At 40.1% G+C, this 23,937-nt stretch overlaps 1 protein-coding gene across 1 annotated transcript in view; it reads left to right on the top strand.

The window, feature by feature from the left end:
- The window catches only part of abo (de-etiolated protein 1 abo), a 91,082-nt gene that overhangs the window by 57,537 nt on the left and 9,608 nt on the right, over window positions 1–23,937 (top strand). Inside the window, exons 8-9 of the mRNA XM_071673836.1 lie at window positions 8,607–8,830; window positions 11,428–11,634. Of these exons, the coding sequence (XP_071529937.1) occupies window positions 8,607–8,830; window positions 11,428–11,634 (431 nt within the window). The remainder of the gene's footprint in view (window positions 1–8,606; window positions 8,831–11,427; window positions 11,635–23,937) is intronic.

Consider the following 23,937-nt stretch of genomic DNA (forward strand, 5'->3'; position numbering starts at 1 on the left):
AGTGATTGTTCTAAGGGCCTTTCTTTATGTGGTTTGCAGTTTTATGTTTTCTTTTGATAGAGTTGATGACCAGGTGAATGAGGCATAGTTTTTTTAAATGGAGCACATGAATTATTTGTATAATGTGCTAGGGTATTCTTTTCCTTGTCCAAAACTTGTGTCATTTAGTGTTCTGTGACTATTTAGTTTGATTATGGCATTTGAGTTGATGTTTATCTCATGGGAAGTAAATGCTTTGTGAATGTAATGCTTTATACGTAGTATAGTGGTTGACCATTCAGGATTGTGGCAGGGTGTAGCTTGGATGTGTGTCTGTCTGGGGTTAAAAGGGAGAATGTATTTCCATGGGGATGTAGAGTTTGTTTTAAGTGAGCTAGTGTTCTAATTGCATGATGTAATATTACATGGTTGTTGTTGCTTGGATAGTGTCAGGGTGTGTGATGTAATTTGTAGTTTACCTTCATATGAAAGGAATTCTGTGTAGTCTGCAAGAGTTGTCGGAAAGTCATGTAGGAGGAGATGGAAGAGGGTTCCTTAGGGAATTCCACTGAAGAGTTTAAGGGTTTTGGAGGTGAAGCTTTTTTGAATGACTCTAGCTGTTGTCCAATTATGAAATTGGCAAACAATTTTTTGTTATTGCTTTGGAGGTGTTCCTCCCACACAAGTCCCATAGGAGGAGAAACTGGTGAAAAATAACTCGCGAGGCGGAGCAACACATGGGGGGTATCAAACAGCTCGAGTCTCATGGTGTACTGAGTTTATTTACTTCGCTGAGTAAATATGATCTCTTCCAAACAACAATGGGATCTTATACATTCAATAAGGCATCTTACAGACTGACGTGTCCACAGTGGATTAAATGCGTCACTCCATTATTTTCGCAGTCAACTTTCATACGTCTGGCGCCAACATCTCCCCACCATAGGAGTACCTTTAATAACTCCTATCCTTACTCTCAATAACATGATCATATGGCATCAGGATGTATAAATACAAATGTCTCATTAAGAGTAAACTCAACCCTCACCCTGGGAAGCAAATGATACAATAAAACAATAAACAATACCCAAAGGGACTATACTGATCATCAACCTAAATCTACAATGCATCTCAAACCCTCCAATCTCACATATTCAGCCTCCGAGGAGGCTTTACAGTTCGTCCTGTTCTAAACACATAAGTTGACGACGGTGTCATGGAGTGAGCCTCATCAGAACCTTGAGCATATGCTGGGAAGGTATCTGTTGGTGGTAAGGGACTATGAGCTTCATCTGTTGTAGCATCCTCCCCTGCAGATGAAAGCTCCAAATTATGCAGTTTTTGCACTGGCCTACTAATTACTCCCTTTGCAGTCTTAACTTTGACACTACGAATTGTTCCATCCTTCCCAGGGAATAGCTCAACAATCACTCCAAGGGGCCATTGCAAACGAGGAGAATTATCTTCCCAAACCAGCACAACAGATCCCTTCTCCAGTTTACATCTGGGTATGAAACCTGTAATGATAGGGGGTAAATTCAATAGATAGTCAGACACCCACACATTCCAAAACTTATCAAGTTGTTGATGTCTCAGGCTTTCTCGCTCACATAGGTCCTTATGTGACATTTCAGAAACCTGGCAATCACTTTTAAGCTCTCTATGAAATCCAGCAGTGTGTCTAATTAAAAAATGAGAGGGTGTTAAAGGGCTTACAGAATTAGGATCATCTGTGGCAAAAGTTAAGGGTCTGGAATTTACACATGCCTCAATTTCATGTAAGGTAGTCTCTAGCTCACATCTTGTTAAACATTTTATGCCAAGAGTCTTTCTCAGAGCTAATTTAACAGATTGGACTAATCTTTCCCACCAACCTCCCCACCATGGAGCATGGGGTACAACAAACTTCCACTGGGGAGGAAGGGTGCCAAAGAACTGATGCATTTGTTTAGACATACTAATAAAAGTCTTGGCGTTGTCAGAGTAAATAACTGATGGAAGGCCTCTTCTGGCAGAAAACCTACAAAAGGCAAGTAAGCAATCATCGTAAGACATAAAGTTAGTCAACTCTAAGTGTACTGCACGGACAACTCCACAAGTGAATAACAAGATGTACAGCTTCTTGCATGGAAAATCAACACAAAACAGGTGGTCCAGCATAATCTACACCTGTCACAGTGAAAGGAGGAGCAGAGTTAATTCTTAGTCCTGGGAGAGGAGCTACAGGCTGACGGCAAGCTTGTGAGTGATGTCTACGACAAATCATACATTCTCTACAGACTACCTTAGCAAGCTTTCTTAATCCGACAATTAAGTAACAAGATCTTAATGTTGAAATTAAAGTGGAAACACCAGCGTGTTTCAGAAATACATGTTGGAAACTAACTAACAGCTTGGCAATGTGACCTGCTGGAATAATCATAGGATACTTGCAATCATAACTTAATTCAGCCTGGTCCAGCCAACTCTTACTTCTCAGAAGACCATTTTCATCCATAAAAGGATTGAATTTCCTAATGTCAGAACTCTTAGGGAGTGACTTTCCAAGCATTAAGGCATTGATCTCTTGGCTGTACCTTTCTCTCTGAACAACATTTAACAGCATGAGGTTTACAATTGTTCACAAACCTTATTACCCAAGCTACACACTCAATAGCTTTTGTAAAATGACCCCAGCGGGCATAGTAAATCCCTACTGATGGATGCTCGGACACTAAGCATGTCACTGGGCTGTCAGGGAATACCTTCTCTACAATGGGCAGTGCTGCTGGTACCTCACCCTGTTGCATGGGAGTAAAGTGTTCAGAGAGCCAAGCAGGACCATTCAGCCACGAGGTACAGGAAATTAATTCTTCAGCAAAGGCACCTCCGGAAATAAGGTCTGCTGATTATCTTTACCAGGAATGTGCTTCCACTGAACTGGGGGGATTAAACTCTGAATCTCAGTTACTCTATTCACTACAGAAGTCTTCCATCTATTAGGGTCTCCCTTTATCCATGACAGTGCTAATTTAGAATCAGTCCAGCAGTACATTTGTACATCAATTAAGTGTAGGGAAGTCTTCACAAATACAGATAGCCTAGCACACAGAAGAGCACCCATTAATTCCAACCTCGGCACCAACAATTTCTTGATAGGTGCTACCCTTCCTCTGGCTAGAACTAAGATTACCTTAAATGACCCATCATTATCAGGAACTCTCAAGTATACACAGGCACCATACCCCTTCTCGGAAGCATCTCCAAAGGCATGCAGTTCTACATTTTGTAGCTTGTTCCATACAAGTTCTGGAAAGTGACAACAATTAACTTGCCATGTGTTAAGAACTTTTATATTTTGAACCCACTTCTGAAACCGGTGTTGCAATTCTGTAGGCAAGATCTCATCCCAAGAAAGTCCAAGTCTCCAAATATCTTGGAACATAATTTTTGCCATCATGATTACTGGGCATAGAAGGCCAAGAGGATCAAATAATTTACTGATGACAATGAGAACTGCTCTCTTTGTGGATGCTACCTCAAGATCCTTCAATTCTAAACAATCAAATGAAAAACTATCTCTAGTCAAACACCACTATAAACCAAGAATCTTTGTCTCTGCATGCTTGCTGGGCTCTAAGTAGTCGTTAAATCTGTCTTTTAAGGCATTGCAGTTCGAGCTCCACTTTGAAAGTGTCATACTGGCCTTGGATAGAACTGACCGTGCCTCATCACACTTAGCAAAGGCTTCCTCTGCACTGTCAGCTCCTGACAACCAGTCATCCACATATAGGTTATCCTTTAGCTCTGCAATAACTTCAGAATCAGGAAAGCTTTTAAGATGATGTTTTACAGTTGCGTTCAACAGAAATGGACTACTTTTATCACCAAATGGAACTCTAGTAAATCTCATTATCCAAATGTTACCATTATAGTTCCAAAGAAATCTATGCACGTCCCTGTCTTCTTTCCGTACATTAATCTGGAGGAAAGCTTTAGTGATATCACCAGTTAAGGCAACCTTCCTCCTTCTGAACCTCATAAGTACCTCTACCAACTGTGGGTTAAGAGTGGGACCCACCTCAAGACAGTGATTTAATGAGACTCCATTATAGCGCACAGCAGATGCGTCAAAGACTGGTCTTACTTTACTTGTGGTGCTGACTTCCCTGACGACAGGATGATGAGGAAGGTAGAATGTGGGGTATGGGCTGTTCATCTCACCCTCAGGTACCTCCTCAATGATGCCTTCCCGTTCGTAACCCTCAAATACGGCATCATACTCCTCCTGAAGTTTAGGATTGGATTTAAATTTATGCATCAAACATAACAACCTTTTCCCTGCAAGCCTTTCATTATTTTGGAGGCTACACTTATGCTCTGATTTCCAGGGAAGAGCAGCCTCATATCTACCATCCTTAAACTTAACTGTCTCTGAAAAGGATTTTAACACAGGATGGTTGCTAACATCAGGATATACTTCCTTGTCACAAATTCCCACTGACTCTAAATCCCAAAACTTATGTAACTCATTCTCATTGAAATTGTTAATGCATAACATCTGAGACAACTTAACATTTCCCTTGGATGCCGAAGCACAATTCCCAGATAGGATCCAACCAAACACCATCTCTTGAGCCACTAGTCCCTCAACCTGCGAATTCTTGTTGGGGATTACAAATTTCCAATAGGCATCGAGTCCTATCAAAATGTCAACATTTACCTTCCTGTCCCGCTCATACTCATCTGCTAACAGCAGAAACTTAAAGGGCAGTAGGGTTTCAGCTGGAACACAAGGACATAATAATGAAGCACATATTGTGGGCACTTCAGCTGCAAGTAAACACACTACTTCATTATTAACATATATTAAGAATATATGGTGTGGGAGGAAAGTTGTTAGAAGCAGTGAAAAGTTTTTATCGAGGATGTAAGGCATGTGTACGTGTAGGAAGAGAGGAAAGTGATTGGTTCTCAGTGAATGTAGGTTTGCGGCAGGGGTGTGTGATGTCTCCATGGTTGTTTAATTTGTTTATGGATGGGGTTGTTCGGGAGGTAAATGCAAGAGTTTTGGAAAGAGGGGCAAGTATGAAGTCTGTTGGGGATGAGAGAGCTTGGGAAGTGAGTCAGTTGTTGTTCGCTGATGATACAGCGCTGGTGGCTGATTCATGTGAGAAACTGCAGAAGCTGGTGACTGAGTTTGGAAAAGTGTGTGGAAGAAGAAAGTTAAGAGTAAATGTGAATAAGAGCAAGGTTATTAGGTACAGTAGGGGTGAGGGTCAAGTCAATTGGGAGGTGAGTTTGAATGGAGAAAAACTGGAGGAAGTGAAATGTTTTAGATATCTGGGAGTGGATCTGGCAGCGGATGGAACCATGGAAGCGGAAGTGGATCATAGGGTGGGGGAGGGGGCGAAAATCCTGGGGTCCTTGAAGAATGTGTGGAAGTCGAGAACATTATCTCGGAAAGCAAAAATGGGTATGTTTGAAGGAATAGTGGTTCCAACAATGTTGTATGGTTGCGAGGCGTGGGCTATGGATAGAGTTGTGCATTAACATCCACTAAATTCAGGTCATAAATATTACACTGGGTAGATCTAGAACTCTTCCTTCCCCCAAAGGCAGAATAGGACATCTGTTCAGAAGATACCCATGTAGGCCTAACCTTCCTTACAAATTCACTCGACACATAGGATCGATCTGCCCCAGAGTTGAACAACAAGGTAGCTTTACTGTACTTGCCATGCCTTCCTTACACTTTAACTTTTGCTGTCGGCAAGACACAACACCTTTGTTTAAACTGTGAAGAATGAGAAACACCAACTAGATCACCAGGCATAACATTGGTATCTCCCTTTACACCTTCACTCTCCTTGGCCGGCTGACTAACTGCCCTGCCCTTAGGTGAAACATTATCCTTTGAGCTGAGAAGGACATTATGGTTGCCTTTACACTTAGAGCACTTTGCCTTGCAACTTCTAGCTACGTGCCCCCTTTTTAAGCACTTAAAACACAGCTCAGCAGAACGAATATTTTCCAGTCGTTCTGCACGTGGAAGTTTGGTAACTTTAAAGCACTTTTCTCTGGAATGGGACTTATTACAAAATCCACACCCACCTGAATATGTCTCTGAGACTGTCTGAAGAGCAAATGCAGAACTAGGAGACTTCTTTCTTCTCTCAGACTCCCTCACGCTGCGGCCGTCTGTCCCTGCAGCAGTAGTCACGTCCTTAAAGGAGTCTGAGCGTTCACGGCGCTCAATCTCCTTCCTGAGAAAATCCAGCAGCCATGCGAGATCCCTTTCATGGCCCGATCCTTCCCTCAACCACTCCAAACGGATGTCGCTCGGCAGACGAGACAAAATCACTGGGGTGAGGAAGAGGCCAAACTCACTGCCACTTACCCCCAGTGCCTCCAAACTCCTGATGTGGATCAGGAGGTCATCCTGCAGCTTCCTCAAGGCGGACACATAAGTCGTAGATCCTTGAGGCTTGAACGGCAGGCTCAAGCCAAGAAGAGCTTGAATGTGGGTAAAGATAATCCTCTCTGGCTTCCCATACCGCTCCTTCAACAGATTACAGGCCACAGCATAATTAACTGCAGTAAGTGACAAGCCTTGGATGACAGACTTGGCCTCACCTTCCAATAAGGCCTGCAGATAGGTGAACTTGCTGATGGCTGGTAGAGTAGAGTCGTCTACCATGGCCACGAACAAATCCCAGAATGACTGCCACTGGGTTAGTTCACCACTAAACTTCGGCAAGTCGAGCCGTGGAAGGTTCACACTGGCACTAGTAGACACTACGCTTGCACTTGCAGACTTATCTTCACTACTTCCCGACCCTTCATGGACGGCAGTCTTATCCAGTTTCACCAACAGTTCACCAGCCTGCACCCGAACAGCTCTAACACCACTGTGTAAACTATCTGCTTTGTTCAGGTCTGCTTCCAACAACTCGGGGTCACTTATTGTCAGTTCATATTCCGCTTGAACTCGGTCCAAGGTGTCTAGACGCTTATCTAAATCCGCTATAGCGTCTTCCAGCTGCACCCTGGACACAGTTGGCAGTTCAAGCAAAGCCTTGGAGGCTCTCGTACACCATCTTCGAGCAGCCGCCTGTCCTCTTTCAAGTTGCTCCTTCTCCGCCATCACGAGTAATCACCACAGCTTGCTGCAGATATACAGAAGTTCAGTTCACTTGAGCACGTAAAGTCTGCTCGCGGGTCTGGGCACCACTTGTTCCTCCCACACAAGTCCCATAGGAGGAGAAACCGGTGAAAAATAACTCGCGAGGCGGAGCAACACATGGGGGGTCTCAAACAGCTCGAGTCTCGTGGTGTACTGAGTTTTTTTTACTTTGCTGAGTAAATGTGATCTCTTCCAAACAACAATGGGATCTTATACATTCAATAAGGCATCTTACAGACTGATGTGTCCACAATGGATTAAATGCGTCACTCCATTATTTTCGCAGTCAACTTTCATACGTCTGGCGCCAACAGGAGGTTCACATCAAATATCTTTTTTGTGAGGAAGTGATGTTGGGGTATCAAATGCTTTGTTGATGTCTATTGCCACCATTACAATTGGAATAGAGATTTGTTGATGGTTGAAGCCATTCAGGATGTGTTATGTGAGGTCCTTTGGCATTGTAGTATTGGGGTGGTTAGGCCTTAAGTTTTTCCAGGAGTCTGGCTAATGATGAAAGTAGTGACGTAGAGTCATAGGATTAGGGAGTTAGGAGTCAAAGGGTTTCACAATGGGTATTATGTTGGCTGGTTTCCAGATTTTTGGCATTATGTAACATAGCTAGAATTAGTTGAAGATCATATCCTTTTTTGTATCATTACTTTGTACATATGCGACTATTTCAGTCATTCTTAATCATACACTTTAATTTTATTATTAATGGTTTTGATTGTCATGATATACAGAGGTGATATGTTTTCAGTGGGCTAAACCAGGGCATGTGAAGTGATCAAGTCTGTGAGGCTTAGCTCTGAATGTTGAGTTCTGGTTTTGGTGCATTTTATATGACAGCTAAAGAGTGGTTGGGAGCAACTGAGGCCATTGGTTTGTCTATTATTGGCACTTCCTTTCCAAAGCAGGAAATGATGAACAAGGAATGTTTTGCAAACCAGATCTCGCATCTTTCACTACCTCTTAACCTTGCCTTGCAGAACCTTAACATATCTAATTTTCCCTTTCTAAAGATGTATGCAGTTTCTGTCCTCTTACATTCATCATTTATACCTTTTACAATCCATTCATTGTTGAAAACCTGCATCTGTTATGGAAAGAAGTTGCAGACACACTTCTTTTATTCAAACAGCATATATCTTTCTTGAGGAGCATTCACAGATCTAGGGTCCCCATCATCAACCTAGTTGTCTTGCAAAAAGGGCATTGGCACCCAGCTCCTTGAGGTAAACTTTCTACCTTTAGTAATGTGTTAAATTTACATTTTTAAATGATTCCATTAAGAAAAAGAGTGTGAGATAAAGCTTTTGGAAATTCTAGATGAGACTGAGAGTTATCAGGACGTATGATTAGCAAATTGTTGCAAGCATTTATTTTTGATATAACAGTGTATGCTGTATAGAAATTTTACCACTGTAGTCAGATATTGTGTAAATTTTATCCTACATAGTATGCATCTGAGGAAGTGGTGACTCTTCGAGCAGCTGAACCAAATGGACAACCATCTTTTTTTGTAGTATACAATATGATCACAACTGAGGTCCTTGCAGTGTATGAAAACACATCTTCAGAGCTCTTGGAACTTTTTGAGAAGATGGCAGACTTCTTCCGCAATGCACGACTGAGCTGTGAGTCTCAGTTCACTTGCTCACCATCCAACAACACTTGGGCAAGGTGAGGTCATGAATTTTTGGTTAGATTTGGAATTTTTTTTTGTAATAGTGGAACATGAAATACAGGTACCTCTCAGTTTATACACTAGCTGTGTTCTTGAAAATGGTTGCATATATCAAATGTGTAAATCAGGTAATATGATTATTGGAGATAAGGGGGTTTCATTATCATTAAGACTGTACTGAATATTATACCAGTGAAAAAGTACAGTATAGGGAGCCTGCTAAGCTAACATTAAAAAAAAAAAAGCGCATGTACAAGAGTTCACAAAAATTATCTTAAATGATTGTTCTGTTTTTCTGGAGTTATCCCACTAATGTAAAGCATTACATTTTGAATATGCAAAACACATCATTGGGAAGACTAATTCATTATCCTTTAGAAAAGATGTAGTAAGATAGAATGTTTTAAATCTTTGTTTCTGATTTCCATAAACTCCCAACACATTTAGTATTACCATTAACTTGGAGCATTAGTTTTTGGTGAACATTTTTGTAAATGGCTCCCCAATATGTAGTACAGTATATGTCTTTTTTCATACATCATTGTCATGTCATCAAGATCATGATATAACCTCACCAAAGGTGAATTTCCACTCATGATGTAACATTCTTTTTTCTCAGTATTTAACCCCAAGACCCCTTTTGCAGGGATCATGCAACTCCAAGGCTGTACTGCAATCAGTAACATGGAAATTGTGGATTCCTTCAGAGTGAGAAGTTCTTTGATGAGATTGTACTTCTTGTCCTTTAACAATGATGCAACTTCACCAAAGATGACTTTTTGCTTGTACTGTCCCTCAAGTGGCTGGAGTCCTGTAGCCCATGTAACCAAAAGCAGGCAGAGTCCAGTAAGGCCAACATTGCCATTCACCTGTGCAAATAGGCATTACCATAGTCAGTGCTGTATGCATATTAACATAACATATTTAGCATTGCTGGGGAATGTGTTTGCAGATTCTGTTTGCAAGTGTAACACTATAAGATGGAAGTCACCTCGTATGAGGCTGTATCATTTTTAGCAAATGGGAGAGAGCATAGTGTCATTCAATACTTTATTACCCAGAAGGAGCCCATAAACCCTGGTACTGCTTGGAGCACAACCTTGAAATTGCAGAAGCACCATGAAAGGGACCCAGGATTAAAATGAGAATTATAATGATGATACAGGTACACCACCGAATTTCCAGCAGCGGATGGTTCAGCACCTCCTTTAGTCCACACAAAATTATGTGAGGGAACTTGAAATTTCTGTGGCCACCAGACTAGTTTAGTGGGTGGCCACAGATGGCGTTGTGTGTAGGGCACGCTCATTTACATTCTTTACACTGCACTTGTTGGTGGTGATACCGCAATTCTGTGAGATTCTTAGCTTATTTTGCTTAAATTCAACCCTAACTTCTAAGACATATGAGAGTGTCAGTCCTGGTGTCAAACGTAAACACTTGTCTATATCAATTCAAGATAAAGTAGAACTGTTGAAAAAAATGGACCGTGGTGTTTCGGTGTGTAAGCTTTGTGACATCTACAATATTGGTTCATCAACTGCTTATGATATAAAGAAGCTAAGGGAGAAAATATTGAAATTCTATGCAGACAGTGATTCCAGGAAGCTAATGATGATTTGAAAAACTATGAAAGATGGTAAGAGTACTGAGCACGATCGAGTGATGATGGAATGGTTTCAGCAGCATCGGAGTGATTGAGTGGACTTGTCAGGTAGCATGATAATGGACTAGGCTAAGTTGTCCATAAAGAACTTGAATTACAACATGAGCATGACTGTAGTGAAGGATGGCTTCAAAGATTCAAGAAGCATCATGGAATTTCCATGAATAAAGTGTGCAGGGAAAAGTGGTCTGCAAACCTCGAAGGAGCAGCCAAGTATGTGGACGAATTTGCAAAACTTGTAGCTGACAAGCACCTCAGTCCTGAGCAGGTGTATAATGCAGACGAAACTGCATTATTCTGGTGATGCACAGCGAGGAAAACACTAACAACAGAAGATGAAGACCCCACAGGATTCAAATTAATGTACTATTGTACAAGTACCTGTATTTCATGTATTAATTTGCATTTAATATTTGTTTGATTTAAATTTCTAGCAGTCCATGGTATACTTTAGACACATGAGAGATGTATAATTAGTGGGTTAGAGGTGTGTTGATGAATTATTATTACATGACCACAGTTGGTTCGGCAAAATGGTTAATCCAGCGATGCTTTGGAACCAAGAGTGCCAGAAAATCGGTGATGTACCTGTAACGGGAAGAGAATCTCTGTAATTAGGCCATCCTCCTGCCTGCATCCCACTCTCTGAACATGCATCACAGAGGCTCATTTTATGTCTTCTCTGAAATTAGCTAATGAAATCATCAGATAAAAGTTATTTGGAGTACTTGACTTATCTTGAAAAATGCAGTAAAGTGTATACATATTTTTAAAAGTCCTTTGAGAAAGAGATTGTCTTTACTGTCTGGTTTCGGGAAACATTTGGTCCTGTTTACTCTTGGTGATGGACTGCAAGACAGCCTTAGGAGACATCATTTTCTCAAAAAGGAATTATAGCTTGTCACAGCTTCATTTTCTTGTTTTCAGATTGATTCATAAAAGATTCAAGACGACTATAATCAATGCTCGAGGAGGTGGTGTCACAGAGGCCACTAAGCGACTTCTGGGCCAGTTGCCGATTTCAGCTCAATCATTTTCAGCCTCACCCTACCTAGATCTTACCCTTTTTTCATATGATGACAAATGGGTATCTGTTATGGAGCGTCCAAAGAGCTGTGCTGATCATCCTCTAAGGTGAGTGCTTAAGTGCAAGTAGGTTCAAGGATAAGATATATGAAACTCTCAGTTGTGTTTATACTTTGGCACTGAAACTTGTGGATGATAAAATTTTATAGTTGAATCTTTTTTAACATGTTTTTCATTTTACTGAGGTAACCTATCATTTTTTTTCATGATTCATGAAATTTTAGTTTAGGTTCTTTTTTGTTATTCTTAACTGCCACACTCTACATTTTTACTGTTTTAATTGGGTAAAATGATATGATTTGGGGGATAAAGATATAGGGCATGAATAGAAACTTTAAACTCACATGATGAGTTAGCTGTGTGCAAAGTGAAAAAACTAAGAAGCTCTTATAGTATTATGGATGTGTGCAGGGAAAAAACTAAGAAGCTCTTATAGTATTATGGATGTTCCTGTTTCACATTATCACCCTGGACAGGGGATATTGACATTTATGAGTGAACTTAGAATATGTACGTCTCTGATCCACACAGTAAATGCAAGTGGAGTAAAGATAATGGAATAGAAATGCATAGTGTCACAGACCACTCACATATCCATGAATTAGGTGTAGTGTATTCCATACTAATACAGCACTTCTCATATATTCACTTTCTGCATATAACTAAGATATAGATAAGAGAGAAACTGCAGAAGCTGGTGACTGAGTTTGGTAAAGTGTGTGGAAGAAGAAAGTTGAGAGTAAATGTGAATAAGAGCAAGGTTATTAGGTACAGTAGGGGTGAGGGTCAAGTCAATTGGGAGGTGAGTTTGAATGGAGAAAAACTGGAGGAAGTGAAGTGCTTTAGATATCTGGGAGTGGATCTGTCAGCGGATGGAACCATGGAAGCGGAAGTGGATCATAGGGTGGGGGAGGGGGCGAAAATTTTGGGAGCCTTGAAAAATGTGTGGAAGTCGAGAACATTATCTCGGAAAGCAAAAATGGGTATGTTTGAGGGAATAGTGGTTCCAACAATGCTGTATGGTTGCGAGGCGTGGGCTATGGATAGAGATGTGCGCAGGAGGATGGATGTGCTGGAAATGAGATGTTTGAGGACAATGTGTGGTGTGAGGTGGTTTGATCGAGTAAGTAACGTAAGGGTAAGAGAGATGTGTGGAAATAAAAAGAGCGTGGTTGAGAGAGCAGAAGAGGGTGTTTTGAAATGGTTTGGGCACATGGAGAGAATGAGTGAGGAGAGATTGACCAAGAGGATATATGTGTCGGAGGTGGAGGGAACGAGGAGAAGAGGGAGACCAAATTGGAGGTGGAAAGATGGAGTGAAAAAGATTTTGTGTGATCGGGGCCTGAACATGCAGGAGGGTGAAAGGAGGGCAAGAAATAGAGTGAATTGGAGTCATGTGGTATACAGGGGTTGACGTGCTGTCAGTGGATTGAAGCAAGGCATGTGAAGCGTCTGGGGTAAACCATGGAAAGCTGTGTAGGTATGTATATTTGCGTGTGTGGACGTGTGTATGTACATGTGTATGGGGGGGGGGGGTTGGGCCATTTCTTTCGTCTGTTTCCTTGCGCTACCTCGCAAACGCGGGAGACAGCGACAAAGTATTAAAAAAAAAAAAAAAAAAAAAAATAGATAAGAGAGATTTTTAAATAATTGAAATGGAAATGAAGAGAAAATGTAAAATACTGAGGTAACCTATCATTGGAAAAACTCTAAGTGTGAAGGTTTGGTGAGTGTAAAAGATCACCAACACTGTGGACTGTGCTACCTTCTGTATTGTACTTTAGTTGACCATAGGTACCTTCTGTATTGTACTTTAATTGACAGTAGAGAGTAGTTTTATTTTTTTATGCTTGTTTGGTGTGTCCTTCCTTAGTGAGGTAATGCCAGGAACAGGTAAAGAAATGGCCTCATTCACTCACATCCACTCTCTAGCTGTCATGTGTAATGCAATGATGCCACATCTTTCTAGCCATAACCAGGCTCCACAGACCTTTCCATAGTTTTCCATGGCTGCTTCATATGCCCTTCTTTGGTCTATTGACAACACATCACCCCAATATACCAGTTCTCTAAATCCTGTGCATGCCATACATCCTCCTTTATCATCAGGCCATGAGCACTCATAACCCTATTCACTCCATACTTCCATCTCCAACTTGATCTTCCCTTTCTCCTTATCCCCTTCACCTTTGGACACACATCCTCTTTGTCAACTTGTCCTCACTTACTATCTCCATATTAAGTATAGATGCAGCTACTCTTACAATTATCTACATTTTACATCATCAGGTTTTCATTAAAGGGTTATGTGACAAACTTGCATGAAAAATTGTTCCTAAATACATAACCATCAGTCACTGAAGTACCTGCATCAGTTCAGTTTTGACATCTCCATCTATATAGGCAATTCAGATGAGAAGAGTGTTGATGACAAGAAATTGAATACATTTATAGCTTGAAAATTTTATCATTGTAGTAGATATAGTTCAGAAAGGAATTTCAGGATTGGAGAGATAAAGTTTATGATTTATAGAATGAAAGCTGTGGTTGTAATGAATGGGAAGACCTACCACTTGTTTGTGTTTAACCTTTTGTTATAAACCAATATCAGGCAACTTAAAACAAATTATACAAAGTGCATATACCCCCTGTTGCTTATGTAGGAACATAGAACTTAATTATATTTCATCCTGGAGCAGGGAGGTAGGTAGGTCTGCTTGCAAAGTAATGTAACATTTGTAGATCATAGATTTATGCAAAATTCATCAACTTTTTCAAGACAATAAAGAAGTTTATATAACTTAGATTTTTATGCAGCATAGCAGTAAATTCACAGAACACAGCCATCTTTGCCACATACACCACCTTCTCTTGCCCTGTCTCTCTTTTGCTGATGATAGTTTTTTCCTGCAATAAGTCAGCTTTGTGCCAGACGAAAAAAGATGTATATTTTGATCTTTAAAAGATATATAAAAACTTAAAACTGTTTATGTAAAACTGTATATTCATCCGTGGGGAATGAGTAGCTAATTCCAGCCATCTGTTACCCTAACCAGTTCTTCTTAATATCCTTTCTAACAAGCTGTTGACCCAGCTTTTTGTTATGGTTTCTGGTTACTCTGGTGCCCCATCTCTTGAACAATCGTCCTCAGTCATTATCATCCAGCTAGTGGACTGCTCTGTGGCTCACTGTAGCTCATTTTCTTAATTCAGGTATTGTCTTAGTTGCTGTTCTCAATAACCTCTCAGTTAGAGGTATGTGCTTCTTGTGAGGCATAATCCAGTTTGGTCTGACATGTATAGTGAGTAATTGTAAGAACAAGTCCTTGTCCTTATATATGAATGTGATTCTTTCATTTGCCAGCAGAGCAGACAGTTTCTGTCTTTCACAGTTCTCCTAATGTGTAGCTTAGATGATGAATTTGGCACAGTGTTGACCCCATTGCAGATTTGTGTAATCTATTTTCCAATAGATAATAACCACACTGAGGCCTTCTTCCACATTGTTCAATCCTTATCACCTAGCACTTACTTGAATTGAATCTCATCATCTGTCTATCTTACCAACTTTGGAGTTTCTCCAGATCTCCCTGTAGGTTGCTGCAGTCATCATTATTATATCCATCATGATCTTTGCATTGCATGAAACATGTTTAGATGTAATTCAAGGCCATCAGGTAAATTATTGTATGCACCAAGATCAGCAGAGGCCCCAATACCAAGCCCTGTCGCACACCAATTGTATCTTTGAATGTTAATCAAACACTACTGAAAGGTTTATATTATGAGGTATCCATGTCAATTTTTTATCAAAGATTATGCTAAAGAATTTTGCTTCTTCTTCGTATGGAATGAGATTATCTTTCAGGGATTCATTTGGAAACTGCTGAGCTCTTAGGTAATCTTGTAAAATGTGCTGGCATAGTTTTTTTTTTTCAGTGGAATTAAAGCTAGAGTTATTTGCTGAGTAAGTAAATTTATCAACAGCAGCTTGTTAGCATCTCACAGCAGTTTCAGGTGATGATGTATGATAGATAGTCAAATCATCATTGGAAACAGATAATATGATATCTCCTGGAATAGTGCCCACAGCTTTATTTAATGGCAGCAGTGAAGCAGGTAACTCTTAATACGCTGAGCTTTTATAGCACACCTTCTTTCTGTGAGAATTCTCTTGAGTATTCACTGTTAGCCCTCATCTTTCATATTTCTTTCAAAAACTTGAATAAACCTCAATCATTTGTCTCAAAGTAATATCATAGGTTTCCTCTACACGATATCTCAAAGTGATATCATAGGCTTTCTGTAAATCCAAGAACAGTGCCATTGTATGATGATGATGATTAGCATATTCTTTCTGATTGTTGCATGATATTTATAATAAGGGTTCCATGGGAGATTGAAACTTTCTAAAACCATATTGGAATGGACTGATATGCTTGTTTCTCTCAAGAAAATAGACCAATCTAGTACATATTTATTTTTACCATTAGTATGCAAAGACAACTGGTTAGTGCAGTATTTCCATAGCTTGTACCAATAATATAATCTTTACCTGGCTTAAGAATGGCAAAATAAGTGATATCATCCAGCTAAATGAGAGTATGGTAAGCATCCTATTAGGTGAAACAAATCTAATACAGATTCTGTGGAGGCTTCAGGAAGATGTTTTAACATATCTGACATCATTCTACCAAACAAAATGGCTCATTAGAATCCTCTTTCTTCATGGAGGAGAAAGATAGGGGAAAGTCTTCTCTTTCTCTGATTCCCTGAAACTCTTTCTTCATGGAGGAGAAAGATAGGGGAAAGTCTTCTCTTTCTCTGATTTCCTGAAACTCAGTTATATCTGCAGACACTAGAAACCAATACAAAACTTTTAGCAAAAAAAAAATAGCTACGACAGAAGGGTTGTTTATTTTAACCCTGAATGATCACAGCCAGGCAAAGGAGTGGGAGAACACTTCTTATTCAGGATGCCGTATGGCTTCCTTGATCTTTTTTTTATACTCTGATAAATTGGAATATTACCCCCAAAAATTATTTTTTTACTCTTTTGTTGCATAGTTTGGATATATCAGAAAAAAACATTTATGCCCGCTGACTGCAAAATTCAGATATACCTCACAGGTACAGAAAAGATTTGCTTTTGCTTTGACACATTCTTGAAACAAGTGCCAAATCAGCATGCATGCTGCCATCTATGCACTACCCTGTGAAGTCTGGATTTTTTTTAAGCCAAAACAGATTAATCTCACATATGCCATGTTTTAAATATGTACTTTTCAGGATAATTGTTTAGCAGTAGCTTACAATTTGCATTAAATTTTTTATATGATTACCATATTGTAAAGTGGAAGGATTAGCTCTAGAAATAAAAATCATGTGGAAATAAGGACTAATTTTTAATTAGAAATTGACAACTTTGTGAGAACACATATGGAATCTATATATAGCTTTTTTCTGTTTTGAATATTGTTATCAGAATAGTTTTTTTTATTTTGTAATGATTTTGTCATGCTGATTTAGTTTTACATATGGTTATGCCATTTGCGGGGAACACATTTCTTTTAATTTTCCTCAATTTTTTTATTAAATCATTATTTTTGATAGTAATATTCCAAGGAATATTATTGCCAGATATAGAAAATACAGCTTCTTTCAGTACTGAAAAAGTAATAATAAATGACTTATTCTTAGTGGATGATTGATATTGTTATGGATTTAGCTAGAAAATTAGTTGTGCAGTAAAAGAGTTGGCCTGTAAGCAGATCTCACGATCCTAAAATGCTTATGACTAGACTGTTTCCACCATGGCACTGATGGTCATTGCTTCTGCTTTTTGGTCTTGGTTTTAGGAATGCTTTGTTGGGCTGCAGCGTAGACAATGTTTAGGGTATAACCATACACTTCTTTATGAGCAGAAAATACATAATCTATTAAGTGTGATTAAAATTCATTTTTATATTTGTCCTAATTAGCTGTCCCTTTCCATCTAGGAAGGTTATTTGGTAAAGAATTTTCTGATTTGCAATTCAGCTATTAAAATCTAGAAAATTGTCATGGAAACAGGCAGAAAGGTTGACAGCCGGAAGTTTTCCAACATGAATATTATGGCAAGTATAGCCATCATCATTAGAAATACTTATGTCAGAGTTTGATGGCAAGTCCTCAGATAATCTCCATATGTATCTCTGTTCCTGTATTCTCAGAGCAGAAGAAAAGGAATTGGTAGTTTATTCATGAAGTCTCATTATTCGTTTGCATAAGTTCTCCTTATGGAGGGAGATATATGGAGGAGATAGTAATTTATGTTTTCAGATTTACATGTAATACTGTCACTTTTAAAGTATTCCTCAAAGGAGTTACACCACGATTGATTTTTTATTTCAAAATAATGCCAGCTCTGCCTTTATCCTTATTACCAGGTGGAGGATCATATTTATGAGACATATTGCTGTATCCAAGGGTTCAGCTCTTATTTTCTTGTTTGATATCATAATGGGAATTATTTTAGGGTCAGTTTTGTTCCATAGAACTTAAAGATCTTCTTATTGGAACCTTATTCCTCTGCAGTTCCATCATCAAATTCTTAAGAAATTACGAATATCTCATTCTGAAGAGTTTCTCAAGCCTCTGTAGTTCCAAATACATGGAAGAGGGCAAATGTTGTGCATGTATTTACTAATAAAGGGGATTGAAAAACTGCACCTGACTACATGACAGTATGTATATTATTCCTAGGGTTAGGGGAGAAAGAATACTTCCCATATACTCCTTGCATGTCGTAGAAGGTAACTAAAAGGGTTGGGAGTGGGGGGCTGGAAATTGACCTCACAGTTTTTACTTTTACTAACAGTATGGTTTGAAAGAAATTTGCCTGCTGATGACTTTACTGGTTTAGAATGATAGTGAGGTACTATATTAGATGACTGGATGGATCTTCTATGTCATCATCCAGGGACTCATTCTCACAACTTAACTCAAGACTAGCTGATTTTGAGTTAGATGATTTACACTTACTCAATTTTTGGTTCATGGGAACAGTTGATAAGTGCTCTTTGGTGTCTGTGTGAAGGAGTGCCCAAAATATATTCTTAGAAGGAACATCTGAAGGCATTCCCAAGCAGAAGTAATGAAGTTATACTCCTCTCAGAGGAAGCATTCAAATGATGCTCCCTCAAAAGGACATGAGAATAATACCCCCATAGAGGATAACAGAAACACTTGATTTACCACCAATATAAGATTGAGGAGGTTTAGGAGTGTCATTAGGCAATGCTTTTGGTTCTTTTCCTTTACTTGGAGGGAGAGCTTTGATAGCTGAGCTAGTATTGTTCCAAGAGAGCAAAGTTCTTGAGTGCATCAGCTAAAGATATCTTTGGGAAAGTTGTATTTACATCCTTACTTCCCTCTGCAACTCATATTTTTTGAGTACAGGGGGTCCTTACAGAGCAATAGCTCACGGAATGATGATTCATAAGACTGACATTTGAGAATTGGGATAGAAATTTGTAGAAAAACACTTAAGTGTTCACAATAGCAAAAGATTTGAAGAAAATTTGCATTTTTTCTATCATTCTTTTCAGTAATGATATATGTAAATATATTTCAAGATTTTTCAGTTATAATGCCTTATCCCTGGGGATAGGGGATTAAGAATACTTCCCACGCATTCCTCACGTGTCGTAGAAGGCGACTAAAGGGGACGGGAGCGGGGGGCCAGAAACCCTCCCCTCCTTGTATTTTAACTTTCTAAAAGGGGAAACAGAAGAAGGAGTCACGCGAGGAGTGCTCATCCTCCTCGAAGGCTCAGATTGGGGTGTCTAAATGTGTGTGGATGTAACCAAGATGTGAAAAAAGGAGAGATAGGTAGTATGTTTGAGGAAAGGAACCTGGATGTTTTGGCTCTGAGTGAAACGAAGCTAAAGGGTAAAGGGGAAGAGTGGTTTGGGAATGTCTTGGGAGTAAAGTCAGGGGTTAGTGAGAGGACAAGAGCAAGGGAAGGAGTAGCACTACTCCTGAATCAGGAGTTGTGGGAGTTTGTGATAGAGTGGAAGAAAGGAAACTCTAGATTGATATGGGTAAAACTGAAAGTTGATGGAGAGAGATGGGTGATTATTGGTGCATATGCACCTGGGCATGAGAAGAAAGATCATGAGAGGCAAGTGTTTTGGGAACAGCTGAATGAGTGTGTTAGTGGTTTTGATGCACAAGACCGGGTTATAGTGATGGGTGATTTGAATGCAAAGGTGAGTAATGTGGCAGTTGAGGGAATAATTGGTATACATGGAGTGTTCAGTGTTGTAAATGGAAATGGTGAAGAGCTTGTAGATTTATGTGCTGAAAAAGGACTGGTGATTGGGAATACCTGGTTTAGAAAGCGAGATATACATAAGTATACGTATGTAAGTAGGAGAGATGGCCAGAGAGCGTTATTGGATTAGGTGTTAATTGATAGACGCACGAAAGAGAGACTTTTGGATGTTAATGTGCTGAGAGGTGCAACTGGAGGGATATCTGATCATTATCTTGTGGAAGCGAAGGTGAAGATTTGTGGGGGTTTTCAGAAAAGAAGAGAGAATGTTGGGGTGAAGAGAGTGGTGAGAGTAAGTGAGCTTGGGAAGGAGACTTGTGTGAGGAAGTACCAGGAGAGACTGAGTACAGAATGGAAAAAGGTGAGAACAAAGGAGGTAAGGGGAGTGGGGGAGGAATGGGATGTATTTAGGGAAGCAGTGATGGCTTGCACAAAAGATGCTTGTGGCATGAGAAGCGTGGGAGGTGGGTTGATTAGAAAAGGTAGTGAGTGGTGGAATGAAGAAGTAAGATTATTAGTGAAAGAGAAGAGAGAGGCATTTGAACAATTTTTGCAGGGAAAAAATGCAAATGAGTGGGAGAGGTATAAAAGAAAGAGGCAGGAGGTCAAGAGAAAGGTGCAGAGGTGAAAAAGAGGGCAAATGAGAGTTGGGGTGAGAGAGTATCATTAAATTTCAGGGAGAATAGAAAGATGTTTTAGAAGGAGGTAAATAAAGTGCGTAAGACAAGGGAGCAAATGGGAACTTCAGTGAAGGGGGCTAATGGGGAGGTGATAACAAGTAGTGGTGATGTGAGGAGATGGAGTGAGTATTTTGAAGGTTTGTTGAATGTGTTTGATGATAGAGTGGCAGATGTGGGGTGTCTTGGTCGAGGTGGTGTGCAAAGTGAGAGGGTTAGGGAAAATGATTTGGTAAATAAAGAAGAGGTAGTAAAAGCTTTGCGGAAGATGAAAGCTGGCAAAGCAGCAAGTTTGGATGGTATTGCAGTGGAATTTATTAAAAAAGGGGGTGACTGTATTGTTGACTGGTTGGTAAGGTTATTTAATGTATGTTTGATTCATGGTGAGGTGCCTGAGGATTGGCGGAATGCTTGCATAGTGCCATTGTACAAAGGCAAAGGGGATAAGAGTGAGTGCTCAAATTACAGAGGTATAAGTTTGTTGAGTATTCCTGGTAAATTATATGGGAGGGTATTGATTGAGAGGGTGAAGGCATGTACAGAGCATCAGATTGGGGAAGAGCAGTGTGGTTTCAGAAGTGGTAGAGGATGTGTGGATCAGGTGTTTGCTTTGAAGAATGTATGCGAGAAATACTTAGAAAAACAAATGGATTTGTATGTAGCATTTATGGATCTGGAGAAGGCATATGATAAGAGTTGATAGAGATGCCCTGTGGAAGGTTTTAAGAATATATGGTGTGGGAGGCAAGTTGTTAGAAGCAGTGAAAAGTTTTTATCGAGGATGTAAGGCATGTGTACGTGTAGGAAGAGAGGAAAGTGATTGGTTCTCAGTGAATGTAGGTCTGCGGCAGGGGTGTGTGATGTCTCCATGGTTGTTTAATTTGTTTATGGGTGGGGTTGTTAGGGAGGTGAATGCAAGAATTTTGGAAAGAGGGGCAAGTATGCAGTCTGTTGTGGATGAGAGAGCTTGGGAAGTGAGTCAGTTGTTGTTCGCTGATGATACAGCGCTGGTGGCTGATTCATGTAAGAAACTGCAGAAGCTAGTGACTGAGTTTGGTAAAGTGTGTGGGAAGAAGAAAGTTAAGAGTAAATGTGAATAAGAGCAAGGTTATTAGGTACAGTAGGGTTGAGGGTCAAGTCAATTGGGAGGTAAGTTTGAATGGAGAAAAGCTGGAGGAAGTGAAGTATTTTAGATATCTGGGAGTGGATCTGGCAGCGGATGGAACCATGGAAGCAGAAGTGAATCATAGGGTGGGGGAGGGGGCGAAAATTCTGGGAGCCTTGAAGAATGTTTGGAAGTCGAGAACATTATCTCGGAAAGCAAGAATGGGTATGTTTGAAGGAATAGTGGTTCCAACAATGTTGTGTGGTTGCGAGGTGTGGGCTATGGATAGAGTTGTGCGCAGGAGGGTGGATGTGCTGGAAATGAGATGTTTGAGGACAATATGTGGTGTGAGGTGGTTTGATCGAGTAAGTAATGTAAGGGTGAGAGAGATGTTTGGAAATAAAAAGAGTGTGGTTGAGAGAGCAGAAGAGGGTGTTTTGAAATGGTTTGGTCACATGGAGAGAATGAGTGGGGAAAGACTGACCAAGAGGATATATGTGTCAGAGGTGGAGGGAACGAGGACAAGTGGAAGACCAAATTGGAGGTGGAAAGATGGAGTGAAAAAGATTTTGAGTGATCGGGGCCTGAACATGGAGGAGGGTGAAAGGCGTGTAAGGAAAAGAGTGAATTGGAACGATGTGGTATACCGGGGTCGACGTGCTGTCAATGGATTGAACCAGGGCATGTGAAGCGTCTGGGGTAAACCATGGAAAGTGTGTGGGGCCTGGATGTGGAAAGGGAGCTGTGGTTTCGGTGCATTATTACATGACAGCTAGAGACTGAGTGTGAACGAATGGGGCCTTTGGTGTTTTTCCTAGAGCTACCTGGCACACATGAGGGGGGAGGGGGTTGTTATTCCATGTGTGGCGAGGTGGCGATGGGAACAAATAAAGGCAGACAGTATGAATTATGTACATGTGTATATATGTATATGTCTGTGTGTGCATATATGTGTGTACATTGAGATGTATAGGTATGTATATTGTGCATGTGTGGACATGTATGTATATACATGTGTATGTGGGCGGGTTGGGCCATTCTTTCGTCTGTTTCCTTGCGCTACCTCGCTAACGTGGGAGACAGCGACAAAGCAAAATAGATAAATAAATAATGCCTTTTATAATTAAATGAATGCAAAATAGATCTTAATTCTTATCATTTTCAAGCCTGTGATGGTTACATTATAAGGAACACAAAGTTTTCATATTCTTAAGTTGCCAAAAAAGTGAGATCTACCTAATCGAAAATGTTAAGATAGATAGCAAAAATGTTAAGATGGATAACATAATGGCCAAAGGCATTAACAAACAATTACTTCTATCTATCTATCTATTTATCTATCTATCTATACCTCTGATGTCCATTGTCTCCAGAAACTCTCATCACGAGGGTGGCTACAGCAAAAGAGTCTCCACTTATCCCTGTCCTTACATGCCTCCCTTGCACACACTATTCTATGCATTCTTCCATCATTTCTCTCCCTGTAGTATTCTTCCACTTATTTCCCCATGTCCTGTCACACCAGCCCCTTTCAATTTTACCATCATACACTCTCCTCGTAAACTCCCCATCTTGCATTCTTTCCACATGCCCAAACCACCTCAAAGAAGTACATTTTATTCAATCCACCACTTCAGAATTCATTCCCTTTGCATTCCCTACCATATCACATCTCTCATACACCCTTTTATTTCTTCATTCCATCTAGTCATACCATATGCTCCTCTCAGATATCTCTTTTCCACCACCTGGATTCTAGACCTCTATTACCATATTCAGTGTCCATGTTTGGGCTGCATATGTCAGGGTTGGGAGGATTATACAGTCCCTTTATCCTCTGTTTACTTCCATACGTACACCTCTCCCCTTCATTATTCCATTAAGGGACCCAATAACTCTTTTACATGGTACTGCTCTTTCCCTTAGCTCTCCTCCCATATCATCAAATTTTCCCATGACAGCTTCTGAAGTGGATAAACTTATTTTAAAAGGCTCAACAAACTGCTCACTGTACACCATCCTACCCCACCACTACCTACAGCAATCCATCTTCACCAGCAGTTTCAGTAAGAATCATTAAATGTGGTCTGATTTACTAATGAAATAGCAACAGTTGCTGAATCAGAGTGTGGTATATGGTATAGTAAGCTGTTTTGGGTGTAATCCATACACGAGAATTAGATTAGGGAACTTTGGCTTCTGAAGTGTAACCCCCCGCTTATACTGAGTGTTTCAGCTACTCATGTAGTGAC

This window comes from Panulirus ornatus, chromosome 19 (assembly GCF_036320965.1).
Source record: "Panulirus ornatus isolate Po-2019 chromosome 19, ASM3632096v1, whole genome shotgun sequence".
Classification (NCBI taxonomy): domain Eukaryota; kingdom Metazoa; phylum Arthropoda; class Malacostraca; order Decapoda; family Palinuridae; genus Panulirus; species Panulirus ornatus.